The sequence below is a fragment of the Aethalodelphis obliquidens genome, unplaced genomic scaffold (genome assembly GCF_003676395.1).
Source record: "Aethalodelphis obliquidens isolate GAN/ISIS:26980383/991018 unplaced genomic scaffold, ASM367639v1 scaffold78, whole genome shotgun sequence".
NCBI classification, from domain to species: Eukaryota; Metazoa; Chordata; class Mammalia; order Artiodactyla; family Delphinidae; genus Aethalodelphis; species Aethalodelphis obliquidens.
In genome coordinates, this window is record NW_020838022.1 from 6,758,790 (window position 1) to 6,784,862 (window position 26,073).

General features: G+C 39.0%; 1 protein-coding gene and 1 non-coding gene across 16 annotated transcripts in view; both read left to right on the plus strand.

Moving 5' to 3' along the window:
• PABIR2 (PABIR family member 2) overlaps positions 1 to 26,073 on the plus strand; it is an 80,624-nt gene that overhangs the window by 3,400 nt on the left and 51,151 nt on the right. For 2 of the 15 annotated variants that reach the window (XM_027092509.1, XM_027092516.1), the window contains exons 3-10: positions 3,952 to 4,008; positions 4,312 to 4,355; positions 4,440 to 4,494; positions 4,768 to 4,869; positions 5,187 to 5,272; positions 6,025 to 6,089; positions 8,746 to 8,842; positions 23,738 to 23,820. In XM_027092509.1, coding sequence (XP_026948310.1) covers positions 3,952 to 4,008; positions 4,312 to 4,355; positions 4,440 to 4,494; positions 4,768 to 4,869; positions 5,187 to 5,272; positions 6,025 to 6,089; positions 8,746 to 8,842; positions 23,738 to 23,820 — 589 coding nt within the window. Of the gene's footprint in view, positions 1 to 3,951; positions 4,009 to 4,311; positions 4,356 to 4,439; positions 4,495 to 4,767; positions 4,870 to 5,186; positions 5,273 to 6,024; positions 6,090 to 8,745; positions 8,843 to 14,687; positions 14,737 to 17,701; positions 20,533 to 23,609; positions 23,633 to 23,737; positions 23,821 to 26,073 lie in introns of those variants that run through there. The other 13 variants (XM_027092512.1, XM_027092510.1, XM_027092511.1 and 10 more) reach the window with 13 other exon arrangements.
• Positions 11,882 to 12,016, plus strand: LOC113612554 (small nucleolar RNA U109). The gene has a single exon (XR_003429877.1). It is a non-coding gene; the product is annotated as a small nucleolar RNA U109 (small nucleolar RNA).

Consider the following 26,073-nt stretch of genomic DNA (forward strand, 5'->3'; position numbering starts at 1 on the left):
TAGCTTTTGGTGCAAAAAGGAAACCTGGTTAGAATTTTTTCTTGGCTGTGGGACTAGGTATTTTTAAACATTGTTCCTTGTTTTTTGTCACTACTTGCATATGGTAGTGAGGTAAGTCAGGATTAACTTCTAATTATAACTGAGAACAGTGGTCTTTATTTGTCCTAGGATGCAAAAATCATGTATATGGTAGCAGAGTGTTTATTTTTGTTGGACAGTGCTATCCATTCAAAGTAAAGTCTATTTGAAAATGCTTGGATTTGTATTCCAGTAGAGGTGCTGATGGTGACTGGTCTATATAGCCAGAGCCATCAGGGAACAATTTTTTAGTTGGTTGGTTGTGTTGGGAGAAATTATGTTGAGGTTTTTACATAGTAGCCCTTCACATGTGGAGCCCACTTATCCGGTAATTGCAGTGCCCTGGAAGATATGAGATGTAAGCAAATAGACCTCTAAATGGCTGAACCAGATTTCCATAGACTGTGCACAAAGGTTCATCAGTTTATTTATAGGAGGGGCTCTCTGACCTCTGAATCATCTAAAATTTATGCACAATTATAATAAGCTTCCAACCTAGTAGTGTGTGAGAAGCAGCAAATCAGAAGAGGTACATTTGGGTTAAAGGTTTATTAGCAGCAAGGGAGGAGAGGGGAAAACTGAAAAGCGGACAGAGGTTCTTACAAAATCAGCCCGTGGGTTGGTCTTAGGGCTGAGAGCCTGTTAATAGACCCTGAGGGTGTCACTGGCATTGAACTGTAAAATAATTGATGTTCCTACAGATACCTGGGTCATTAACCTTTCCTTAAATTATAGTAATACCTACACTCATATGGTATTTTACATGTTACAAAGTACTTTCACACATTTAATTCTCATAGCAACCCCTGTGAAGTAGGCAGGGCAAAAGATGTTTTTCCCAGTTAAAAGAGGCAACAGCTAAGACTCAGCCGATCTAAGTAACTTGCTCCGAATCACACAGTTAGTAAGTGGCAGAGCTGGGATTAGAATAGAGATCTTCCAGTGCCATTCTGTTTGGTCAAATCTGTTTAAGAAATGGGGGTGGGGAATATAACACTTTTAAGAAAGATTTCCAGCTGAAGTGGCTACAGATACTTCAAGGGGGAAATGGTAGCTCTCTGGAGATTTCGTTTACTGCCCCTTCTTCCCTGAGCATACTAGAACATAGAACTACTCGTTTTTGCTGTATATGTGAAAAATGTTTCTATATGTTCTACAGCGTGTTCTGATCTCAACAGCATAGCAAAGAAGGGAAAATGATTTTGCCCCTCTGAACTTCACTTGGCTCTTTTCTAAGATGTGAAGATTCTTATCAACTCTGGCGGGGTGCATCTCTCATTAATAGCCTTTCTTCTGGCTCTACTAAAATGCATGCAGACTGAAATGGAAAGGGCTGGGGGGGGAGGAGGGCGGGGCTGAAGAAAGAGATGTGCAGAACTAGGACCTTCATTATTAACTGATTAGATAGAAAGGCAGGGAGAAGAGGACTGCAGTGACTGAGATTTTGTTTCTTGGTGACCAGGGGGAAACGTGTTGCCTTTATTCTGGGTAGAGAAATAAGAGGAATTGGTCGTTTGAAGGGAAAAAAGATAACATTCTTTCCAGGCATGTGGGTTCAAGATGCCAGTGGCCCCGTGCTGTTCTCCAAAGCAATATTTAGAAATCTTCTCAGAAACAACAATCATCCTGCCTCACCCCCTTTCACTTTCAGCAGATGACCCTTCTCACTTCTCAGAGAAGGCAGACACCTCTCTTCCAGAACCGGCAGCTTTCTTCTCCTGGAAGCGTCTTTCCCTTCACATGGGGTGCTTCCTGCTAATGGTTGGGAATTTGTCGGACTCCCCTGTGCCTTTGCTTAGTCTGTCGTCTCTGCTCTATCTTGTGTCCTCACAGTCTCTTCCTTGCTGGCTCTTTCCCTCCCACCTTCTTCTCCCGGCTCACACATCTCATATCTGGAAGACAAGCTTCTCTTCTTTTTCATACGTCTGTCTTTCCCTTTTTCCCTTCCCCTCTCCGAGCTTTTTCAAAGTTTAATCCACACTCAACTGCCTCTGACTCCTTGCCAACAATTCAGCCAGTTTATAATCTCACTACATCTACCACAACTCCATTTAAAAACCGTGCTGCTAAAGTCCCCAGTGTCAGGGGCCTCTGTTCTGGTCCCATTTAAGCCCTTTGCTCTAATTTCACACCATTAACTGGCGCCTCCTTGAGGTTCTTGGCTTTTTGCTCAGCCCATCCATTGCTCTTGTTGCTGGTACTGGACACAGCTCTGCTGTTCTCTGTCCCTCTTGAGGGTCTACTCTCCAGTTCTGTCTCAAATCGACAAGTTGTGGGTGATATAGATGTACCATCTAAGCTTGTGGCTTTCTCCACAGTCAGCTTCTGGCAATCCGTACTTTGGCTTTCCTGATTATTTCGTTGCCTTTGGGGTTTCTTTTGTTCCCTGACTGACATGTTCATGCTCTCTGCCACAGTATCCTGATGGAGTCTTTCCTGCCTTATTTACTTGCCTAGTAGCTTAGCATTTTTCAAATGACCTTATCAAGAGTTCACCAGCAAACATATATTACTTTCATAATGGAAAAAAATACTTTTGGAAAGGAATTTACTGGTAAAGTTTTTCTTGTTTCAAAGCCTAGGAGAGGAAGAAGTAAAAGAAAAGGGTGGGAAATGAAGGGATATCTTTTGAGGTAAAATCTTATTTTAGTGGATAACTTTAAAAAAATTTCACCAGAATTAGCTTTTGCCTAAAAACCTTAGAGCAGTTTATCATCACCATTTTATACTGCTCACTACATGAGTATTTTTAAAAGTTTGAATAGGATAGGGTCTCTTGTAGCAGGATAATTGTCATATTTGGTTTTATAGTATTACAGATTCATTTTCATTTCATCATGGAATAAATAGCAGTTGTTTACATTATGGCTATAGACTCTCCCCCCCGCCAACCAGCAACTGAGTAAGATGTTGATATAAATTGTACCTTACATTTCATGATCAGATTATGATGATTTTGAAGGAACATAATTTGGCCCCCAAGTCATTTCATCTTTGCTTTATTAAAAAATGATCTAAGGGAAAGCAACAGTTATCTTAAAAATGCACCTTGCCTCTACATTGATTTTTTTCTGAACTAGTAAGCTTTGTGGTGATAGCATTAGTGATCGAATTTTAGAATTGACTTAGATCACGCAAGTAAAATCTCCTTATTGCAGTTTTAAAGTGTTTTCGATAAACATTAATCATAGACAATATATTATATTGGGCTTATTTGCTTGTCTTCCTCCGTCAGTGCATTGGTAATAAAAATGAATAGAATCAGTGTTTTTTGCTTTCCCTTCGTATAGAGTTCCTTATTTTAGATAAGTGGGGTAATGGCTATTTCTAAGACCTGGAGTCTTTTTTTACATAAACGTACACGGCTCTGCATTCATTTTGGGAAAAATGTTAAAGTCAGTGCCTGTCTAGCGACAGATGGTGCTTTGAGGTTGGACACCTGGTGTACTTTCTAAAGACTGAATGTACTCATGGGTCATTTCAAATAGGATAAAATGTTGAAACGTTAGTTGCTGAATGGCTCTCAGTTTACTTACCTTTGCCTGCTTAGGAGAGGAAGACTAAAGCATTGTTTTCCAACCAGGAAATGCACAATTACTTGCTTCTTGGCTTTTGCCAGAGATGAAGGTTTTCAAGGGTTAAAATTATAATCAGTCATAATTCTTGTAACCAAATTTCTTTATCAATTACATTGTGATCAAAAAAAACCCTGAATGTACTGCCTCTCTAGTGCATTAATATTCAGTGATTTAAAGAGCTCGATTTCTAAGAAGAATATGAAAAATTATCTAGGAAGAGGTTGTACACTGGCACTGACAGCAGGCCGCTGCTTTGTGATTCAGAAAATAGTAAATGTTTACTTCTTCTTTCCAGTTGCTGTCACCCTCACCTAATCGGATTCCTAGCAGCAGACTGCTTCAAATCAAAAGGGTAAATTTTACTTACTGGCTCAGATCTGTAATTTTCTGCATTTTACATTTTGATTTTATTTTCATTTTGCAGATTTAGATATTAAAAATGAGTCAGGCTGCCACTCTGGTTAGTTGTGGACAGGTTCAAATTCTTCTGAGTGGGCAGATAAAATACAGATGTGGCACAGGTGACAGTCTTAAAATGTCAGTCCCGGTGTACTGTGATGATGTCAAATGAGGCAGAAAAGTCCTTTTCATTTTCTTTGAAATAGAGAACTGTGTGGTTAAATTTTATGTTTTCAGCACATGTTTGCCTTTGCAGGAGGAAGGCATGGATATGATGAACAGAGAAACTGCACATGAAAGGTTAGTGCCTCACAAGAACAGGGTGTGGCCAAAGGTATGTCTTGTTTATGAGCACTAATGGCCATTCATTTTTGTCTGTTTTAGAGAAGTGCAAACTGCAATGCAGATAAGCCAATCATGGGATGAGAGCTTGAGCCTGGTAAAGTTTTAACATATCTGCTTGTTTTTTATTTTCTAGAACCCGCTGTATCGTTCATTGACTTCATTCATTTTTTTCATTTACCTCTTGCCCTCCTGTTTCCACATTTGAATTCAGTGTTTTTGATCTCTGCTTTCCCACCAGAATATGAGGTTGCAACTTTTTAGAGTCTATACATTTCTGCTCTAAAAATGTAGGCCTATTTGTGTAGTAAAGAAGAACTGTGATGTGTTGAGTTGTGAATTATGAGGAAATAACACTTTCTATTTACAGAGTGATAGTGATTTTGACAAGCCAGAGAAATTATATTCTCCTAAAAGGATTGACTTCACTCCGGTTTCTCCAGCACCATCACCCACCAGAGGATTTGGAAAGGTAGGTTCATTGACAAGATATTAACTCTCTTTCACACACTGACCTGTTTACTCTCTAAAATACACACACACACACACACATCACCTCAATTTTGATGAATTCAATGACTGGAAGGAAAATTAATAAAAGTCTATAGTAGTAATTTGAAAAAAATCTATCAATCTATCCATCTGTCTATCTATCTATCTATGTATTCTCTCATAAACATGTATGAGAGACAGATAGGTAAGCAATTCTAAGGATGCTGTTGTTGTCATTTTGATAAGAACCTTTTGAAAACTGGAGCACTAGAAGTATTTTAATATGTTTTTCCCTAGCAGTGTTTTTCACCATCCTTACAAATGTTTGTGAGCAGCAGCGGGCTACCACCAAGTCCCGTTCCTAGTCCAAGACGCTTTTCCAGGTAAGTAAACCTGCTTTTTAAACGTGGTTGAAAGGCTGTTCATTAAATTTGTCTCTTTGGTGAACTTTTCCCCCAACATTTTATTATGGAAATTTTCAAACAGCAAAACTGAAAGAATTTCACAGTGAACATCCCTATACCTACCACCTATATATTCTGCCATTAACATTTTACCATATTTATTTTTTTGAGGCTTATGCCAGTTTATGTTCAGAGGGGACACACACACTTGAAAATATATTCTTTATAAGGATAAGGAAAAAAATTTTTTTAATTGTAGACCAGTCAAAATCCCAAACAACTTATTAATAAGGTTTATCCTTTTTTTTTAAACTATTGTGGATATTTTGTCTTAGAAAACGAGTGTTTTGTTTTTTTTTTTTCTGTACGCGGGCGTCTCACTGTTGTGGCCTCTCCCGTTGCGGAGCACAGGCTCCAGACGCGCAGGCTCAGCGGCCATGGCTCACGGGCCCAGCCGCTCCGTGGCACGTGGGATCTTCCCGGACCGGGGCACGAACCCGTATCCCCTGCATGGGCAGGTGGACTCTCAACCACTGCACCACCAGGGAAGCCCAGAAAACAAGTTTTTAAAATAGCTTAAAATGCCATGTTATTCCAGATTGTCATATGCCAGGTCAGATCACGTACTCAACCTACAACACAGACATTGTCCATTTCTCCCTATGTATTCGTCAATTTTATTGATTTGCCAAAAGTACTTTAATGTCATCCTGTTTGTTTATTCTTTAAAGCAGGAGAAGCCAGAGTCCAGTCAAGTGCATTAGGCCCAGTGTTCTTGGTCCTCTTAAAAGAAAAGGTATGTGTCATCCCCTTCAGCTTGAGTTACAAATTAGCATTTCTGTCTGAAATGAGTTCAAGGCATGACTCCTTTCTTCTAAAGAAATAGTGAAATATTCTTTCCAATGTATGCTTTACTGATTCTAAATTCTGGGAATTAGTTATATGATACTGTCTATATTTTTTTATACTTCATAACTGAATCTTATTCAGATATTCATAATATCAATATATATTCCAGAAATTTTGCCTCTCAGTGATCTGAATATAAAAGAGATGTAAGTTGATACATTGCAGAAATATGTGTTAATGTCATAGCAAATAAGTCCATACACATGCTGTATGCTCAAATATAAGTCACCACCAAATGACGCCTCCCATTTGAGTCTCTATAGCGTTTTTGATATGATAGGGTACTCTTTTTTGTGCGTGTGGTTTATAAGAAATACACTTTATTTTTTTTTTAATTAATATTTTTGTTGAAGTAGAGTTGATTTACAATGCTGTGCCAATCTCTGCTGTACAGCAAAGTGACTCAGTTATACACAGACAGACATTCTTTTTTTATATTCTTTTCCATTATGATTTATCCCAGGATAATGAATATAGTTCCCTGTGCTCTACAGTAGGACCTTGTTGTTTATCCATTCTATGTGTAATAGTTTGCATCTACTAACCCCAAACTCCCAAGGGGTGCTCTCTTAATTACCTTATTTTAAACCACAAAGCACTGAACGAAAATGATCTCACTCAGTGCTAGTTTTAGATGCTTATAGAGGGCACCCAATGGAGTCTATTAAAAAAAAAGGCAAAGAAATTTAACACGGGTTTAGTCATTATTCCTGGGGATATGACCACATGATTACAAGTGTTGGATGTCATTTTAAATGAGAGTTTTAATGATCATTTTAAAAAAGCAATTCAGTAAGTGGTTTTTTTTGTGCAGATCACCTCTGAAGCTAGTAAACAAATCAACTCTTCTAATGTTAGGTAAACAGATACTTGCAGCTTCGGCGAAGACTTTCCAGTGGTATAGCATCATACACAGATTCAAAAAGTGCTATATTTCAGACAACTTAAAATTAAAGATGGTGTGCTGTGGGGAATAGATGCTGATACAGTGACAATATTTGTATTTAGTGAATAAATTTTATTTTATAAACTAATAGTCTTTTTCCTTAACGCTGCAAGGAATTATTTACAATCCGAAGAACCTTCTCAGGAGCTATTATGTGAAAATAAAACTTGGAAATTAAAGCTAGTATAGTTATTAGTATTAATTTTAAATATGTTGTAGGAAGTTGATGGAATGTAATATGGTTGTTCAGTTTCAAAGCTATTCCAAAATATACCAGCAGATGGAGGGATTCCTTGCTAAAAAGGGCTAAAGTCTTTTGCTAATGAGGTGTTGAAAGCCCGGCAGCAGCTTTGAAAAGCCGCATGTTAAAGCATGGAAAAAAGCAAATGAAAACATAACCTTTCTTGAATTGCAGTAATTTTCAGAATAGCTCCAGAGGAAAGATAATATGAATTAATTAATAATATGGGGAAAAGTGAATGTTGCATTTGTTCTTCCTTGATCTTTTTCCATCATAAGAATCTTGTAGAGGTTTAAGTTCATGGTTGCTCATTTCTTAATGGAGTGTAGATAGGCCCATGAATTAAATTGTCTTTAACGTTCAATTTTAAAGCTCAGATAAAGAGCTTTGAAACCAAGGTATGTGCATGTTTTAAATCATAGCTTATTTGGAAAGGGGCTTTTCTGTCTAATTTAGGGTTGTTAGTCTGTGCACTCCCAGTGGCAAAATGTTAAGCATTATTTCTTCTGATGCAAAGTTTTTCCATTCCCAGTTCTGAGAAAATCTGTAGGATTGAAGTCGCCAGTACAACATCAATTTTGTGAATTAATTAATAATTGCTTTCAGTTACAGATGTGCTTTCAAACTTATATTTTCTAATCTTCATTTTCACTAAGTAGCCTAAAGCAACCTTTGATTTATATGCTCTTTATCAGACTGCATGCCTTTGAATCCGTTTGACTTCAACTCAGGAAATGTTCTGACATTAAGATATATAAAATCAAGAGTCTTTACTAATCATCTAGCATAAATTATTATTCACCGTGAGCTTCAGCTCTTGGGGGATACTTTATTTCTGCTGTAGTTATTAGTCTTGATTCATTTTGCCTAATGCAATCAGTGTTCTACTTTTCTATTAAAGAACCTGACTATATGGGCAGCAGACTACATACAATAAATGAGAAGGTATTTTTAGGGCTGCTGACTTTTTTTTTTGCGGTACATGGGCCTCTCACTGTTGTGGCCTCTCCCGTTGCGGAGCACAGGCTCCGGACGCGCAGGCTCAGCGGCCATGGCTCACGGGCCTAGCCGCTCCGCGGCATGTGGGATCTTCCCGGACCGGGGCACGAACCCGTGTCCCCTGCATCGGCAGGCGGACTCTCAACCACTGCGCCACCAGGGAAGCCCCGGCTGCTGACTTTTTAGTTGAGTTTATGTGGCAGTATATTTCTTCTACATTAAAGCACATGGGAAAATAGCTTTCAAGTAACAGTTTGAAGTATTCCGATCTTTGGTTAAACAAAGATCACCCCATTTTAGCAGCAAGCCTGTATCTGTAAAATTGCTTTATGGTAGCATCATCTCTTTCTGTTTTAGGTGAAATGGAGACCGAAAGCCAGCCCAAGAGGCTCTTCCAAGGCACTACCACTATGCTGTCTCCGGAGGCTGCACAATTGTCTGATCTCAGTTCATGGTAAAAAATGAAATAAAATCCAAAGGATACTAGGGAATGATGTATTTGAAAAGAACCGCAGCAAAAGTATATTGGGATCATTTAAAACATATTCAACTTTTTATCCATGCTCCCTAGAGGTGAAATCTCCATGGAGATGGAGACAGTGTGAGAAACCAGATCGTTTGAAAGTCACCAGGACTTCCTTTGGAAGTGCGTGTATCTTTTTGGCACCTTCACCTTCATGCCTAGCTCCTGTTAGGTCAGCCTCTCAGTAGGTGCTAATAGTGTGGGAGAGTGTCAACAGCTGGATGGCATGAGAAGGAGCTTCTGGGTTGCCCTGGGTAATATGCCTTGATTGTAGCTGCTCTGCCTGCATTTTGTATTATATCCTTTTAACTTAGCAGAGAACACCAGCATTCTCTTAAGCATGGCATTTTCTAAATAGCACTATCTGTTGTTATAAAATCTTTTTGAAAATTTTGGGGTGTTTCGTCACAATAGTAACTAAGGTTTCGTTTAAATAGTAACACTTGCAGATTCCTGTGGTCTGTTCACATAACTTTTTTTTAGTCTTTTAGTCTTACTCATCCGAGTTTAGATGTCTAACTTAAGGCCCTTTCATGTTTTTGTGCGAAAGTTAACTTCTTTTCCTGTACCCAAATTTGAGTACTTGGATGAGTTGAGTACTTGGATGCCAACATACTTATAGGAAGGAAGAGAAAGGGATAATAGCAGTGGCCAGGTGATATTTTGAAATCTTTCAGTACGTTTCAGTCAACTTACTGAGCACCCATGTTTTGGATGCAATTGTGTAGTGCCTTGCAGAACTTTTTGTTCCCTGAATTTGATGGCTAAGGTTCTTTTTTTTTTTTTTTAAGAACCCCAGAGGGCGTTCACTTTAAAATAAAAAAGATGGTGCTCTCTAAATGGAAGAATCCTGTAAGCCACTTATAAGTTATACAGACTGACGATTCCTTCTTTCCAAATCACTTATTCATTGTTTTTCCAAGGTAACCTCTACTTCTAGTTGACCCAAGAAGTCACAGATTATTCTAGCTCATTAGACTCGTTGATCAGTACCATTCTAACCTTGGAACAGATGCCTTTTAGATGGTTCTGGCTATTTTCAGCCCCACAGTCTCTCTTCTCTCTCATCCCTGTCTGTCCTTGTTAGCTCAATGTGTCTTTCCAGGTATGTAGATGGTTGCAGAGAGAAAACTTCTAAAGCTCGTCAAGAGGACTAGTGGGTGAAACTCTATACTGAGTGGAAACTGCATATCACTTTTATGGTAAAGTGTGTTTTAATATAGGCACATGACATTATAAATAGGTTTCCTTACGCAGTTACTAACCAAGTAACCAAGTTCATGTTAAATGATACGAAAGCATTCGCCAAGCTAAAAACATACAGGGTGAGGTGATTTTTTTTTAAATATTGCTGTAGGCTGACTGTGCTTGACTCTATGAAACAGGTTCACACTAATAAGTAAGGAAGGACAGAGAATATATGGCATTTACCAAGGGCCCTCTCCCCTTGTTCAGACGTTTACTCCTCTGAGCAGCACAACCTAAGCTGTCTGTGATGGTAGCTGTTGTGAGGCTTCTATTTTTTTTTTTTTTTTGGCCATGCCACATGGCTTGCAGAATCTCAGTTCCCTGACCAGGGGTTGAACCCAGGCCACGGCAGTGAAAGCCCAGAATTCTAACCACTAGGCCACCAGGGAACTCCCATGAGGCTTCTATTTCTATTGCCACCACCTCCATTCTCCGTAGACATGTGACTGGCTGTGGGAGCCCTGGGAACATCAACATTGGGGATGAAGGGCACTTCTGATCTGTAAACACAAAAAGTAATCTGGAGAGACACAAAACACAATCTGGAGAGATTGACTTTATTCGTGGCTGCTCATAGAGCGCTAACAAGCCAACATATGGCTCAAGTAATATATTAAAGAGAAACTTATTACTCAAAATTCACAAAACTCAGTATCAAAGATATTTAGGTGATTAAACTTTCAAGTAAGTTTGGAGCATCTGGACTTCTGAGGCTGTTAAAGCTGACAATCGCAATAAGACTCTTGGAACACCTTGTGTACTAAGATTGCTGACATTTATGTCTTACAATGAACAGAATTTAAATATGAGTTATTCATGATACGTAAAATTGGATTCTGCTTTTGCAGAAACTTTTTTTCCTATCTTAAAAGCAGCTTCATTGATCAGAGATCCATATTCTTAGAAATGGGGACAGAGACAGGAGCTACCTGTTGCCAAGGATAACAATCTACTCGATAACTAAGGAAACCATTTTTATACATTTTAGGGAGAGAAAAGGTATCAGATCATCAGTAGGCATTATCTCATCATTTCAATCATTATAGTTTGTTCCCTGCCCCACTCCATAAAGAAGAGATGGGTTTTAAAACTTTAAACTTTATATACTAGATAATGATCTTTAAAAGCTTGCATCTTTGAAGTATAAATTATCAATAAATGTGAAGTTTGAGTATTGACCCATATGAAGTTTGTGTCCGGTGTGCCAACTGCTATGCAAAGGAATAGTAGGCCTCCTTTTCATAAACCTATTTCTTTTTTTTTTTTTAGTGATTGAATCTTTCTTTTTTGTTTGTTTATTTTATTTATTTATTTTTGGCTTTGTTGGGTCTTCATTGCTGTGCGCTGGCTTTCTCCAGTTGTGGCGAGCGGGGGCTACTCTTCATTGTGGTGCATGGGTTTCTCATCGCGGCGACCTCTCTCGTTGCGGAGCACGGGCTCTAGGCACGCGGGCTCTAGAGCGCAGGCCCAGTAGTTTTGGCGCACGGACTTAGTTGCTGCACGGCTTGTGGGATCCTCCTGGACCAGGGCTCGAACCCGTGCCACCAGGGAAGCCCTATAAACCTATTTTTTACTAAGAATTCTTTTTTTTTGCCAAGCAAATCTGGGGACCTTTGTTAACCACAAGGTAGGAATTACGTCATTCTGCATTTAGTCCTTATGAACATCAGGAGTTTGACCATAGCTCGGAAGTACACCTTTACATGGTGCTTTCATTCTTTTCTTCATGCTGGGAACTCTTGTTCTGCTCCTCATTCTTTTAGGAGTAAGGCTATCTGTGGCATATAAAATAAAGGAGTTTTCAGGGCTGCTAGCCATGTAGTAAAGATTAAGTGATAGTCTATTTCTCCTACAGAAAAGGAAAAAGTCTTCCATGAAATTTCCTGCCCAGTGCCTTAGTGTTAACAGGACTGCTGACTTAACCTTTATGGTTTTATTTTAACATTTTACACTAGATTTATCTTAGTGATTTTTAACATTTTTTTTAACGTATGTGTCACGGCAAGAAAATTTTATCACGAATATGTTACATGTACAAAGAATAAGGTAATCATTATTTATTATGACAGAAATGTTCACATATACTTGAAGATGTTTGTGTGAGCAGCTTAGACTTCTGTGCTGATACTTTTTTTTCTGGTGATTAAAGAGTAGTATTTTTTTTTTTTTTTTTTTTTTTGTGGTACGCGGGCCTCTCACTGCTGTGGCCTCTCCCATTGCGGAGCACAGGCTCCGGACGCGCAGGCTCAGCGACCATGGCTCACGGGCCCAGCCGCTCCGCGGCATGTAGGGATCCTCCCGGATCGGGGCACAAACCCGCGTCCCCTGCATCGGCAGGCGGACTCCCAACCACTGCGCCACCAGGGAAGCCCTAAAGAGTAGTATTTTTAATTAAAATTTTTTTCTTCCAGTTTTACTGAGTATAGTTGACATACAGCACTGTATAAGTTCAAGGTGTGCAGCATAATGATGTGACTCACGTACCTCATGAAATGACGGCCACAATAAGTTTAGTGAACGTCCATCATCTCATGTAGATACCAAATTAAAGAAATAGAAAAAGAATTTTTTCCTTGTGATGAGACCTCTTAGGATTTGACTTTCTTAACAACTTTCATTTATAACATATAGCCATGTTCATTATCTTGATCATGTTGTACGTTACATCCCTATGTGCTGATACTTTAAAACTCCTATCCCCAAAGTGACAGTGGAACTGGTCATATTTAACTATGTGATCTTAAAAACCTAGCGGTTATACAGCAAGATAATGCTGGGTCTTCGTAAGGTAAGATAGTAGAGAGTAGAGAACAAACCCTATGGACCAGTTTAACCCACACCAAGGGGTAGGGGGATGCCCTGTAGTCTTACCTTATACTAAAATCTGTGCTGGGACTGATAGGGCTGCGGCTGATTTCTAGCGCATTTACCTGCCTGGCATTTATCTGATAGAACCCAATTTACTGACTGGACAAGGCACAAGAGTGGCTCCACCAGATGCGTGATAGCGTGAGTCACACTGGACAACCTAATTTTGTTGTTACTTTATCACTGAATGTTTTAATGATTCCCTTATACTTTCTCCCTTAGTTTTTTTAGACAGAGGGCACTACTTTAGCTGTCATAAGTATTTTTGGTGGTGTGGTTCAAATACTGCCTCAATTGGTATAGTCAGTGGCTGAAATGAATTAGTTTACTTTTGTTTCTCGTACTCCTGTGTCCAATTTGAATTGTCTAGGTCCTTTGCTTTCCTGCCATTGTTTGGCTTTGGGCCACTAGTCTAAGGCTCATTAGCACCTCCATCAGAGCTTAAACTAGGAAAGAAAAAAAGAGAGAAACTTAAATTGGACCACGCTTTGTTGCTTTTAGAAGCCCTGGTAGAAGGTTTAATAGCAGACACAGTGAAAATCACTTTTGTACAGTGATCTCTCTGGAATTACAAAATCACGTTAAGTCTTGCTTGTGGGTATATTAACAGTGGGTAATTTGTGACCTGTAGTCACTGCTTCCAGGACCAAGTATAGTAGTGCCAGATTAATTAGAACAGAAACTAGATTTTAGTTTAGTGAAAATACCTGGTTAAAGGTTTACCAGGCTCTGAATTTAAATTGCACTGGAGACTAAATGCAAGTATGCTATTTTTCTGTCAATGAAACACAATTATATATGTTTACAGTTAATAATTGAGAAGAAATTCTTGAAAAAATATATTCTTGAAAAAATACATGAAGTGAAATGTTCAGACTCATTTTTTTTCTTGGTAACTTCCCCATTAGCTTATTTCTTTAAGGTAATCAACAGCATTAGACGACAGATTTCATGGCGAGTCACGTTCTATGTTTTTGAATGAATACAGGATTCACCTAAGCAAGCAGGTTTTATGGCAAATGGAATCTTTTAACCCAGGGCTCACCATAAGTCTGGTTGGAATAAGAAAGTATTTATATTCAGATTATCTGTTTGGTGGCCAAATTTTAATCTAAGCCTGTTTCTTCCTGCCAAGCAGCAGAGAGCGTGTCCTTTGGCTTCCCAGCCAATATGTGCTTTAGGAAAGTAAATTCATTTTAGTATTAGTCTAGGCAAAATGCTGCAGGAGGAAAATCACATATGTTCCAAAGGCAAATATAAAGGTCTTTTGATTTTCCAACGTCTTAGATAATCTGTGCAACTTTCTTTCAGTACTTTGAATAATTCATATTTTAGACCCATTTTGCCATTTGGTTGAAAAAATACCAGAGCCAGCTAAATTTTCCAAACTTCTTACTTAAAAGTGGTATTATTAATGATGCATTTGACAGCAGAAAGTATAGAGTAGGAGGATTGGGAAATATACTGTTTCCATTTTTATTGGGTTGGCCAAAATGTTCCTTCGGTTTTTAAGTAAAACTAAAAGACACATTTTTCATTTTCACCAAGAATACGTCGTTATTGAACAACGTATTCACTGTTTTGTTCCACTACCTTCTGCCATTTTTCAGGCAACTTCATAATTTCATTTACCCAAAACTTTTTATCTTTTTGTGCAAAGCACTGTTCCAGGTGCCTTTTACAGTCTTCCAGGAAATTGAAATTTTTTCCATTAAGAGAATTTTGTAAAGACAGAAATCAATGGAACTCCGAAGGTGCAATGTCTGGTGAATACGGCGGATGAATCAGAACTTCCCAGCCAAGCTGTAACAGTTTTTACCTGGTCGTCAAAGAAACATGCGGTCCTGCGTTATCCTGATGGAAGATGATGCGTTTTCTGTTGACTGATTCTGGACGCTTTTTGTCAAGTGCTGCTTTCAGTTGGTCTAATTAGGAGCGGTACTTGTTGGAATTAATCGTTTGGTTTTCCAGAAGGAGCTGATGATAGAGGACTCCCTTCCAATCCCACCATATGCACACCATCACGTTCTTTGGATGGAGACTGGCCTTTGAAGTGGTTGGTGGTGGTTCATTTCGCTCGCCCCACGATCTCTTCTTCTGTTCCACATTATTGTACAGTACCCACTTTTCATTGCCCGACACAATTTGTTTTAAAAACAGAACATTTAAATAGAGAATTGCATGCAGAAATACTGGTTTTTTTTGTTTTTTTTTTTTTTTTTTTTTTTTTTTTTGCTTAACTTAAGTGGAACCCAAACATCAAAGTGATGAACGTAACCAAGCTGGTGCAAATGATTTTCAACGCTTGATTTGGATATTTTGAGTATGTCGGCTATCTCCCGTGTGGTATAACATTAATTGTTTACAGTTAATGTCTCGATTTGATCACTATCAACGTCAACTGGTCTACCCGACTGTGGAGCATCGGCCAGCAAGAAATCTCCAGCACAAAACTTTGCAAACCACTTTTGACACATTTGATCAGTCACAGCACCTTCTCTATACACTGCACAAATCTTTTTTTTTGTGTTTCAGTTGTGTTTTTAACCTTTCTTGACATAATAAAGCATAATATGCCGAAAATGTTGCTATTTTCTTCCATCTTCAATATTAAAATGGCTACACAAAAATTCACCAATTTTGATATTTTTTAAATGCACGCTGATATGACAGCTGTCACAACACAGTCTAACAAAATTGTTTCGAACGAAGTTAAAGATGACTAAGCGCTACTAGAGCCATCTTATGGGAAAAAACGAACGAACCTTTTGGCCAACCCGATATTTTTACTTTTCCAAAGCCTATTTGTATTCTGTTTCCATCTGAAAACAATCCACAGGCAAAAGAAAGAAATGACATTTTGAAGAAATATAAGAGTAGAGAAGCTGGGTTGGGGGAAGTTACATTTTATTAAGGGTGGTACAGAGCCCAGAAACTTCCAAATGTATCATAGGTTGCTTAACAGTGGAAATATATTAACTTGGAAATTCATAAAAACGATAATATTAAAGACATAATATTGAGTTTCAGGGCAGTTTAGACCAGGATGAGCTTTTGCAAAGGAGCTAGTGATCAAACTTAAACTAGAACCTATATTTGCTGATTCACAAGTCCTTCTCCAATTCTATGCTTTGTTTCCTTTTCAAAAATAAAAAAGTATGTCTGTGTAGATCCTAAAACTACCTGACTCCCTCGCCAGCTTTCTCTCATCATGTTCTCCTTGCTCCCTGTGCTATAGCCATACTAGCCTGGTTTTGGCTCCTAGAAATAACCTTGCTTCTTCCCCAGCTTTACCCAGTTAAGGCCTACTCATCTTTCAGACAACTGCTCAAATATCACTTTGGGGGAGCCTTGTTCCTCCGTATTCCTCCAAATTAGATCAGGTCACCCATGTTATATACTCTCAGAGTCCCTTATATCTTTACTGCTTTGATCACAAATTATAATTATATATTAATTAGCATGATTATATAACTGTCTGTCTCCTGTACTATACTGTAAATTAGATGAGGGCAGGGATCATGTCTGTCTTATATACCGTTGTATTTCTAATAGCTGGCATACATTCTGCACTTGGCAGGTACTCAGTAAATATTAGAAGAAATGTAATGACTGAATGAGTGAATTCGGGCCAGATATACAGCACAGAGCTTACACGTTGTATTGATGGGTATCGTAGCCAGGAAGGCAGCCTCATGTCACATTGTGAAGGCTGGCAATTGTGAACGCTAAAGTCTGTAGCCAGATTCATGAGGCAGGCTGGCTTGATTGTTGGGAGCCCTGGGAGCCTGGGCTGGATGGGTCAGGTATCCCCAGGCTGGGTTCTAGACGCTCTTGATGACCAGATCAGGAGTCTTAGTGGAAGGACAGGAGCACAAGCCAGTTGTCAGGATTCAAGAAGCAAATGGGCTGTGAGGGTATTGGGTCTGTGGATATAGAGCATTCCTATTAGAAGCTTGACTGGAAGTTAACTGAAGGGATCAAAGAAACAAGTCTTTTAGAAATAGGAGGGAGACCTTTGAGTTTTGAAAGCAATAGGAAAGGAAATAGTCTAAGAAATTCATAAAATGAGAAGAACATAAAAGGCAAATAATGGAGGAAATTAGAAAAAAATGTGTATTTGAGTCGAAGGGCTCTTGGGAGTGGGGAAGTGATAAAATCTAGAGCAGTTGAAAGACTGTTCTGGAATGGAAGGACCATGAAGCAGTATACTTGCTAGAATACTTCCGACAGTCCAGGGTACCTCAACGAGTAACCACTCCTCTTACTCGAAGGCTGAAGGTAAGAAGAGAAGTATAAAAATAAAAACAATTTTTTAAAGAAGAGAAATATAAGGGTAGAAATCGCTTGAGCGGAAGGTAGGGGAACTCCCTCACGGAAACCATGACATGTCAAGAGGAACACTTACTGGTACGTTGGACCTTCTGGTGCCTCTAGGAGAGCACCCAAATGATACAGAACCTTGCGTGTCTTAACTTGGGATTTCTCTGACATTGTCCTCTCCCAGGTATCTGAATATAGTACATCCTCTAGTTTTGCTGTTGCTTTTATGCTTTTTATGATTTACCAATGCCGTACTGATCCGTGAGTTCTTGAAACCATGTCATTGCATGTTATGTTTGCCTTTACCCTGATAGATGCATCTGCTTATAATTCTTTTTGCTTTGTCCTCAGTTCAGATATTTTGGATGGCAGTAGTAGCCGCAGTGGCTTGTCCGCAGACTCACTGGCTAAAGGCAGCACAACCGCAGAGGCTCCAGTAGCATGCTCCAATTCATGCTCTCCGTTCATCTTGATGGATGATCTCTCACCCAAGTGACTTACCCATTTCTGATTCAGTGTTCTAACTGCTGTTTCCTGCAGAAAACATTCAGGGAGGAACACAGGGAACTTTGATCCGTAATGAGGATTAAAGTGTTACTGATCTAAACCATTTTGATGCCGTTCTTTTTTGGCACTTCTCTAAAGTTTGATTTTATGAGTGTAGTAACCTTACTTAGGTCTCTTTTTGCTGATCTCATTTTGAGCTAGTAATGTAATCTCAAATACTCATTTTTGATTGCTTAGAGTACATATATATATATATATTTTCTCAGTGCTTCAAAGAGCACGTATTTTAGAGTCTATACATTTAAGGAAAGCACTAATATGTATCTTCAACAATGGTTCTTTTTCCCAGCAGTGTCATGACAGCTAGAGTTGATCAGAAATTCTCTTGCCTGAGAGATTTTTGTTGTTGTTGTTCTCTGTTGACTACATAAGTCTCAAATCTCTTTATCTCACAATATTAGATGAGTTGCTTTTGATATAAATTTTTATTTTTCTGCATCAGCTTAAAGTACATTATTTTGTTTCCCTTTCCTGTTTGAGCCGCTTCCTTGCCATTTCTCACAAAGGGGAAAAAACATGTCGTTGCTTTCATTACTGTGCATATTGCTTCTTTGCTGTTGGAGTGTAGGATGCAAGGATTGATTTTAGTGCTGAGAATGTAAACGGACTTAACAGGATGCCGGGATTAGTCACCACAGCTTCTTATGACTAAGCTACCCCAGTTGATATTGTTCTCCTCAAACCTGTTGCCCTAAGGAATATATAAAATATTGTTAATGTTTCTAGGTGGTGTTATCAAGGAGAAGAAATTCCTGCCTTGACCAGATGTGTGGAGCATCTACAAATGAATGAATAATGTTATTTACACACAAACCACTGTGTAGAAAAGTGTACACGGAGCTTGACAGCTTGTCTTGGGTGGTGTAATGAGGCCTGAGGGGCCTTGGGGTTCAGTGTCATGCTGTAAAGATGTATATCATAAGGTAGGGTAGAAAACGGGCTTTATGTGTCTGATTGCCACATACCGTTTTGATTGCTGCTTCTTTCTGATTACTTTTTCGTCATTGGAGTTGTTTGTTTTGTTGTGTGGTGAGTGGTGTTGTCGACTGTATTTTGGTTATTGTGTTGCCCCCAGAATCAGAGTCCAGTTCTTATACATGCTGCCTTATGGGAAGCGCAGTTTAATATCTATGAGGAAGCTTTTAGGAGCTGCCAAAGTCAATGTCATTGTGCATTCTGCTTTTAAGAAGCTGTTTGAGCTGTCAACAGTGTACATGATAGTAAGTCTGCGGTACCATAAGTTATTTAACATTTAAAAGAGGAAAATCCCGATAGAGCTATTTTAAAAACCTGAGTGTAATCTATTGCCGTGTTATTTATTATTTAAAACTGTGTGCAAAATGTCTGTTGTGATAGATCTCTTTTAATGTTCAGACATCGTGGTTGGATTGTCTGTATTTAACATGCAAATTTGCCTGCTAGGACCATAATATTCCATTTTTAAATGAATGTAAGAAATGAAAACTACTGCATTTGTGTCTTTTGAAGGCAAAGGTCGTTGAATTTTAAAGGAAGATGATGTGCTTTGAGGGTACCCACAGACTAGTAATACTGTAGGGCTTGAAGGGAAACCTATTCTCTCTGAATTATAAGAGAGCATCACTTAGCTTGCAGTAAGTAGTTCTGTTGTAGCATCAGCTGTGTTGTTTATTTTAAATTGTGATAACTGCCATAATGGCCATTAGTGGCTTTATTTCTCATATTGGCTTTCACCTGTGCAAAGTCCATAATCCTTCAAACCTAACATGAATGTATATACTATGAAGATTGTTCTCTAGTATGTCATTTCAAAGAAAAATTACATCAGTGGTATGCAGTGTATTTACTCTGTTTGTGAAAGAACCATGTTAAAAGTCTCTGCCTATATAATACTGAGAGATGGTTTTCTCCTGTAGGGTATTTATCCACCAGCTCTCTACTGTCTTCTTTGCCTTAAAGGGACACTTTTGGCCATCATTTTTTGGCTCTAATTTAGGACTCTTAAGACATAACCTTTAGAATGTAATGATATTTAAATTTATTTTTGAAATTCAGTGGTGGGGTAGAATTGGGACAGGAAAATGCAGTTGTTCCTCTGTTATGAGAACTAGGAGGCAAGGTAACTGACTTTACTGTTTAAGCCAAGGTTCATTTTTATTGTTTAAAGTGACTAGAAAATTAAGTTTGTGCAGGTGTTGTTTCGGATTACGTAAAAGATAGAGATGCTAACCTTCAGGTGAGCTTTGTTGACAGTACTCCTTTATTTTTATATAAAGTCTAATATTTGAAAAGTGATCATTATAAAGTAAAATCCTCTCTTCCTATTCTAATATGATATCATATTTCAGGCTTCTATTTGAAAACAAGTATAAGAGATGATATGATAAGAAAATTTACTAGATGCTCTTTTTGCTTGACTGACATATAATCACTGTGTTTCATGATAACTGCTTTTGGAATAATAATAAGTTTTGTGAACTGCTGACCTTGTGTATATCTTAGAATGCAAACTTAATAAAGTGTGTACACATGCATAAAATTCTGTAAAATTTTTAAGCCTATCCATATCCCAGTATTGCATTCTCTGTGTCTAATTGCAGTCAAGTTTTGAATAAAAGGATATGGGGAACACAAAAGAACTAATAGCTGTTTTGAAGTTTGGGTTGTTTCCCAAAACAAAGAGAAACCTCTCCACATAATCTGTCAAATTTTCAAGAGCATTTTGTAGAATTTGACAATTTACAAGGTTCTTGCCAAGGCTACACATATTTCTTACTTGTTTTGGATTTATTGTATCTTGTGGTTTTTTTTTACATATTCATAAGACTCTAAATTGTTTTTGGAGCAAGGTGGGGGGGGTGGGTAGACAGGCAAAAAATAAAAGCCTTTCATGCATGACTCAGGCTTTAAACACTCACTCTTCAGTATTTAAAAAATACATGAACTATCTTATTTCACACTTAGAGAAAAGTTGCAAGAATAGCCCAAAGAACTCCCATATATTTTTCACCCAGGTTCCTCAGTTGTTGATATTTAACCACATTAGTTTCACCATCCCTCCCACTCGCTTGTATGTATGTATGTGTCTGTGTATATTTGTATGTGTGTGTCACATTTTTTCTGAACCATCTGAGAATAAGATACAGACATGATACCCCATTACTCTTAAGTGCTTCATTGTAAATTTCCTAAAGACAAGGACATTTCTACATGACCACATTGCAGCTATCAAAATCAGGAAATTAACCTTGATACAAAACTATCCCACCTAGTGTACAGACCCCGTTCATATTTTGCCTGTGGTGCCAATAAGGCTCTTTTAGCAAGAGGGAAAAAAGTTTCCTTCCGGCCCAGGATTCCATCCAGGATTATGTGTTACACTTACTCATTATGTGTCTTTAGTCTCCCTCAACCTGGAAATCCCCCAGTCTTTCCTTGTCTTTTGTGATCCTCATAGTTTTGAGAAGTACTAGCCAGTTATTTTGAAAAATGTCCTTCAATTTAGATTTGACTGATATTTCCTCGTTACTAAATTCGGGTTATGCATTTTGGGCAGAAATACCACAGAAGTGGTGTTGTGTTCTCAACATCTCATTGCAGGAGGCACATGGTACCACTTCGTCCTATTACTGGTGACCCTTGATCCTTTGGTTAAGGAGGTGTCTGCTGTGTTTCTCCACTGCATAGTTAGCGTTTTCCCTCTGAAATGGGTAAAATATTTTGTGTGGAAGTACTTTGAGACTATAAATATCCTGGTTTTTCATCAAACTTTCCCCCAGTAATTTTAGTATCTTTTGCTCTTTCTTGCCTGCTAGTGTTATGATGACTACCCAATGGTGATTCTCTACTTCCCTTATTCCTTCTACACCTATCAATTGGCATTCTAGTGTAAAGAAGAACTTTCCCTCCTCCACCATTTATTTGATCCTTGTGGACTCGTGGACTCCTATTTTAGTCAGTGGGTTTTTATTCATAACCATGACTTTTTTTTTGATATTCACATCTCAGATATGGACAGTGAGAGTCCCTCCAAGCTGGCTGCTGTGTCCTTTTGGCAAATCTATCATTTTTTGAGCAGTGTTTTACTTTCTGGCATAAGATGTCCCGGATTCATACTTTCCTTGCCCCAAGCCCTGCGATCAGCTGTTTCTCTAAGGAGCCTTGATTCCTTTTAATAGACAATGGTATTTGGTACAATTACCAAAATATAGGCACTAGGTATAATCACTGCTACTTGAGCATTATGGTTTAAAGTCCCTCTCGGGACTTCCCTGGTGGCCTAGTGGTTAGGATTCTGGGCTTTCACTGCCATGGCCTGGGTTCAATCCCTGTTCGGGGAACAGATCTTGCAAGCTGTGCGGCACAGCCGAAAAAATAATAATATTAATAAATAAAGGCCCTCTCAACACAGAAAATACATGTAAATGTATATTTATATATACACACATATGTATATCTGATCATCTATTAAAGACCATGAGTATCTCTGATTCCAGTTCAACACTACCGAGTTCATTCCAGCATCCGTCCTATCCATATTTGTAACTATTCTCGGATAGTGACAAGCCTGTTTCCCTTTATCCTCAATACAATTGCTCATTTCTCCTGTATGTAACCAATTTCTGACCCTGACACATCAATGCCCCCTCGGCCCCTCCAGCCCTGGCTGCCTCCATAGGAGGAAGGGAAAGGGAATAGTATTCTAAATACTCAAGTTTTAAATATCCCTTTCTCAGACGCACCCCAGCCATCCCCAAGCTTCTCTTCCTCCATGTTTACCTGTTCACAGCTCATGGATTTCTTATATTCATCAATTTAAAAGTATTTATTGAGCCCTGTGCTGGGAACTGTAAATGCAGATGCAGTCAGTACCTTCAAGGTGACCAGCCTAGTGAAATAAACAGAGGTACGCTGACCATTAGAAGCACCAATTCTAGTGTTTTGGGGAGCACAAAGGGAGAGCACCCAGGCTGTGCTTCTGGAGTCCTTCCCAGAACACTGGGAAGCTGAAGCTGAATCGAAGAACAAACCTCAGGTGGAGGGAGAAGTGAGAGGGAAATCGGATACAGGAAGAAGAGACCAAGGCACTCTCACAGTCATACAAGTAATTTGCTAACATGAGAAATGGGGTTGGAGAGAGAAATAGAGGCACCTCTGGTCTTTCAGGATTTGGGAGTCTTTAGCTTATGTAAGTGGGAGCTATGGGTGTAGACGTAAGAAGGGAGATTTATGGAGAAGAGGGTTAAGGACAAAATCCTGACAAGCATCAACATATAAGAGGCAGGTTGAAGGAGAGCTGGGGTGGCAAGAGGGATAGGAGAAAACCTTGGAGAAACCAGCTAACGCTGTCAGCAAAGCTAAGGAGGGAGTCGTGTCCAGGGTCACTTAAGATGAGGATGCAAAACTTCCCATTGGATCCGATCATTAGGAAGTCCCCTAGAGACTTTCATGAGCGTACTTTTGGTGAGGTGGAAGGAACAAAAGTCAGATTGCAATGGCTTGAATAAACAGGGGTTTAGGAAATAGAGACAGTACAGTCTGTGCCCAAATCTTCTAACTTCATCTTTCCCTTCTTTCCCTATCCGTGCTCAATTACGATATGAAATTGTTCCCATGTTCTCCCCTGTATCCTCAGTGCTGTATCTACAACATAGTAGTCACTCAATAAAATTTTGTTGAACAATAACCCTCCTCCCCCCACTCTAACCCACAGAGGGAGCTGAAAGATAATCACTCCAACCTGTAGAGGGAGCTGAAAGAAAGTCACGGGGGAGGGTTAACCTATAGAAGTTGCTGGAAGAAACTCCCAGAGCAGTGTTAACCACGCACTCTGACCTCTAGGAGGAGCACCAAGCTTCTTGCGTTCCAGGCATTCCTGAGGGAAACTTGCATGAGGAATCTTCATCAAGGAGTACTCCGTCTAGGTAATAGTTATTCATATGTACCTAATATGTACCTTCTGTTTGTGGCATGTGATACCAATTTTCCATTTATGAAAGTGATGGGAAGTGTTCTGTTAAAATAAACTTAGAAAATAATATTTTTAAAGATGTATTTTAAAGATAAATGTTTCAAAGAAAAAGTGAGTTCACTAAAAGAAACATCTTCAGTAAACAGGAGTCTGAGTAATAGCTAGCTAGGTATAGCCAAAATCTTCAAAGTAAAATATAAATCAGAACTTTGATCCAGGAGTGGATTGGATTGGGTCAAAATGATGTGTGGAATTGTTGGTATGAAGAGGTTAAAAGCTGTTGAATCTGTGTGAAATGCTCTTTGGGGTGCCTCTTTGGACCCTCTTTCTGGGATTCTGATTCTGCTAGCTCTTCTCCTATAAAGTGTGGTAAGAGAAGTCTGGCATCTCTCCTTTAGCTTCTGAGGAGAAGACACTCCCCCTCACCTTGCAGATCAAAGGGGAACTTGGTTGGGGCTCAGGGAGAAGAGGCCTAAAAAGCACTTGAGGCCTGATTTCCTAGGTCCTGGTTTGCTTGGAACTGAAGGGTTTTCTGGGGACTTTCAGTGCTAACACAAGGAAAATCCTGGGCAAACTGGGACTAGTCAGTCACCCTAAATGGTTTCTTGCCCTCCCTAGGTGTGGTTTTTCTTCAGTTTGTTTCCTTAACCATCTCTTCAGACTAAAGTAGTGGTGAGAGCTCCAAAGCTAAGGTCAGAATGTAGCCCTCAGAGAAAGAAGCTTGTTGTCTGGGTCACTGAGGCCTGCCTGGTTTGGGCAAAAGGAAGTTTTAGTCTAATCCCTTCGGTGACTACACTGAAGTCTGAGGTGAAAGACCGAGCTAGTCAAGTGTTTCTTTGTCTGAATCTATTCTTCAGACATTTATCTCCCTCCAGGACCTATGGGGTTGGATTGGGAGGACGGGGGACTGGCTGTTGTAGGTAGTGGTCACGAATTTTAGGATTTAAAACCCTGATGTTGTATATTTCCTCCTCTAAGACAAAACTAACAGTTCATAGCAGTGTTTAAAATTATTTTCTTTTTAAAAAGTGTTTTTCATCATTATTTTTCTTCATTTTAAAATTATAAATTGTGAAGGGAAAAATTCATTATAAAGTTTAAACCTTATAGAAGTATGCAAAGTAAATAAATGCCTCCCCCCGTAGCCTTTTCATCCATAGTTTGATTTGTATGCCTAATTACCTTTTTCTCTATATATGTGAACATATTTATAACAGACACACATGCCTATTTTCACACTTTTTATTGAAGTATAACATACATACAAAGAAGTGTACAGCTTGATGAATTATTACAAACTGGATGGTCTGTGGAATGTTCTGTGTGATCTGGATGATGGTTACATGGGTTTATTCAGCTTGTGGTCATTCACAGGGGGCGAACGGCTAGAAGTGGGCATTGGGGGCGCCTCAAGTGTTCTGGAGTGTTCTGTGTGACCTGGGTGATGGTTACATGGGTTTATTCAGTTTGTAGTAACTTACAGGGTGGGAAAGGCTGGATGCAGGCATTAGGGAATGCTTCCGGATTTCTGGAATATTCTATGTCAGCCTGGGTGATGATTTATGGGTTCATTTTTAGCAATTGTATAGTATTCCCATGTATGAACATTCCATAATTTATTTAACTAATCCTTAACTGATGGTCATTTAGGTTCCTTATACTTTATTAGTATACACAAGTAAGATCTTTGTTTCTGTAAGTATTTCTGCAGGAGAGAATCTTAGAAGTGATAAATAGTTGAGTCAAAGGGTATGTGCATTTTATTTTATTATGCTCCTTTTGAAAAGGTAATACAAGTTCAGCATAAAAATTCAAAGAATAAAAAGGGCATAGAGGGAAAAGTCAGTCTTCCTTCTACCCTGGATTCCCAGTCCCATAAGGTCCTTCCTCAGAAGCAACCAGTGTTATCAGCTTCTGGTGGGTTCTTCTGGAGATAGTCTATGTATTGCATATGTATTTGCATATTTTATCGGCATTTCTTTTGTTTAACATCTTTATTGGAGTATAATTGCTTTACAATGGTGTGTTAGTTTCTGCTTTATAACAAAGTAAATCAGCTATACGTATACATATGTCCCCATATCCCCTCCTTCTTGCGTCTCCCTCCCACCCTCCCTATCCGACCCCTCTATGTGGTCACAAAGCACCGAACTGCTCTCCCTGTGCTATGCGGCTGCTTCCCACTAGCTATCTATTTTACATTTGG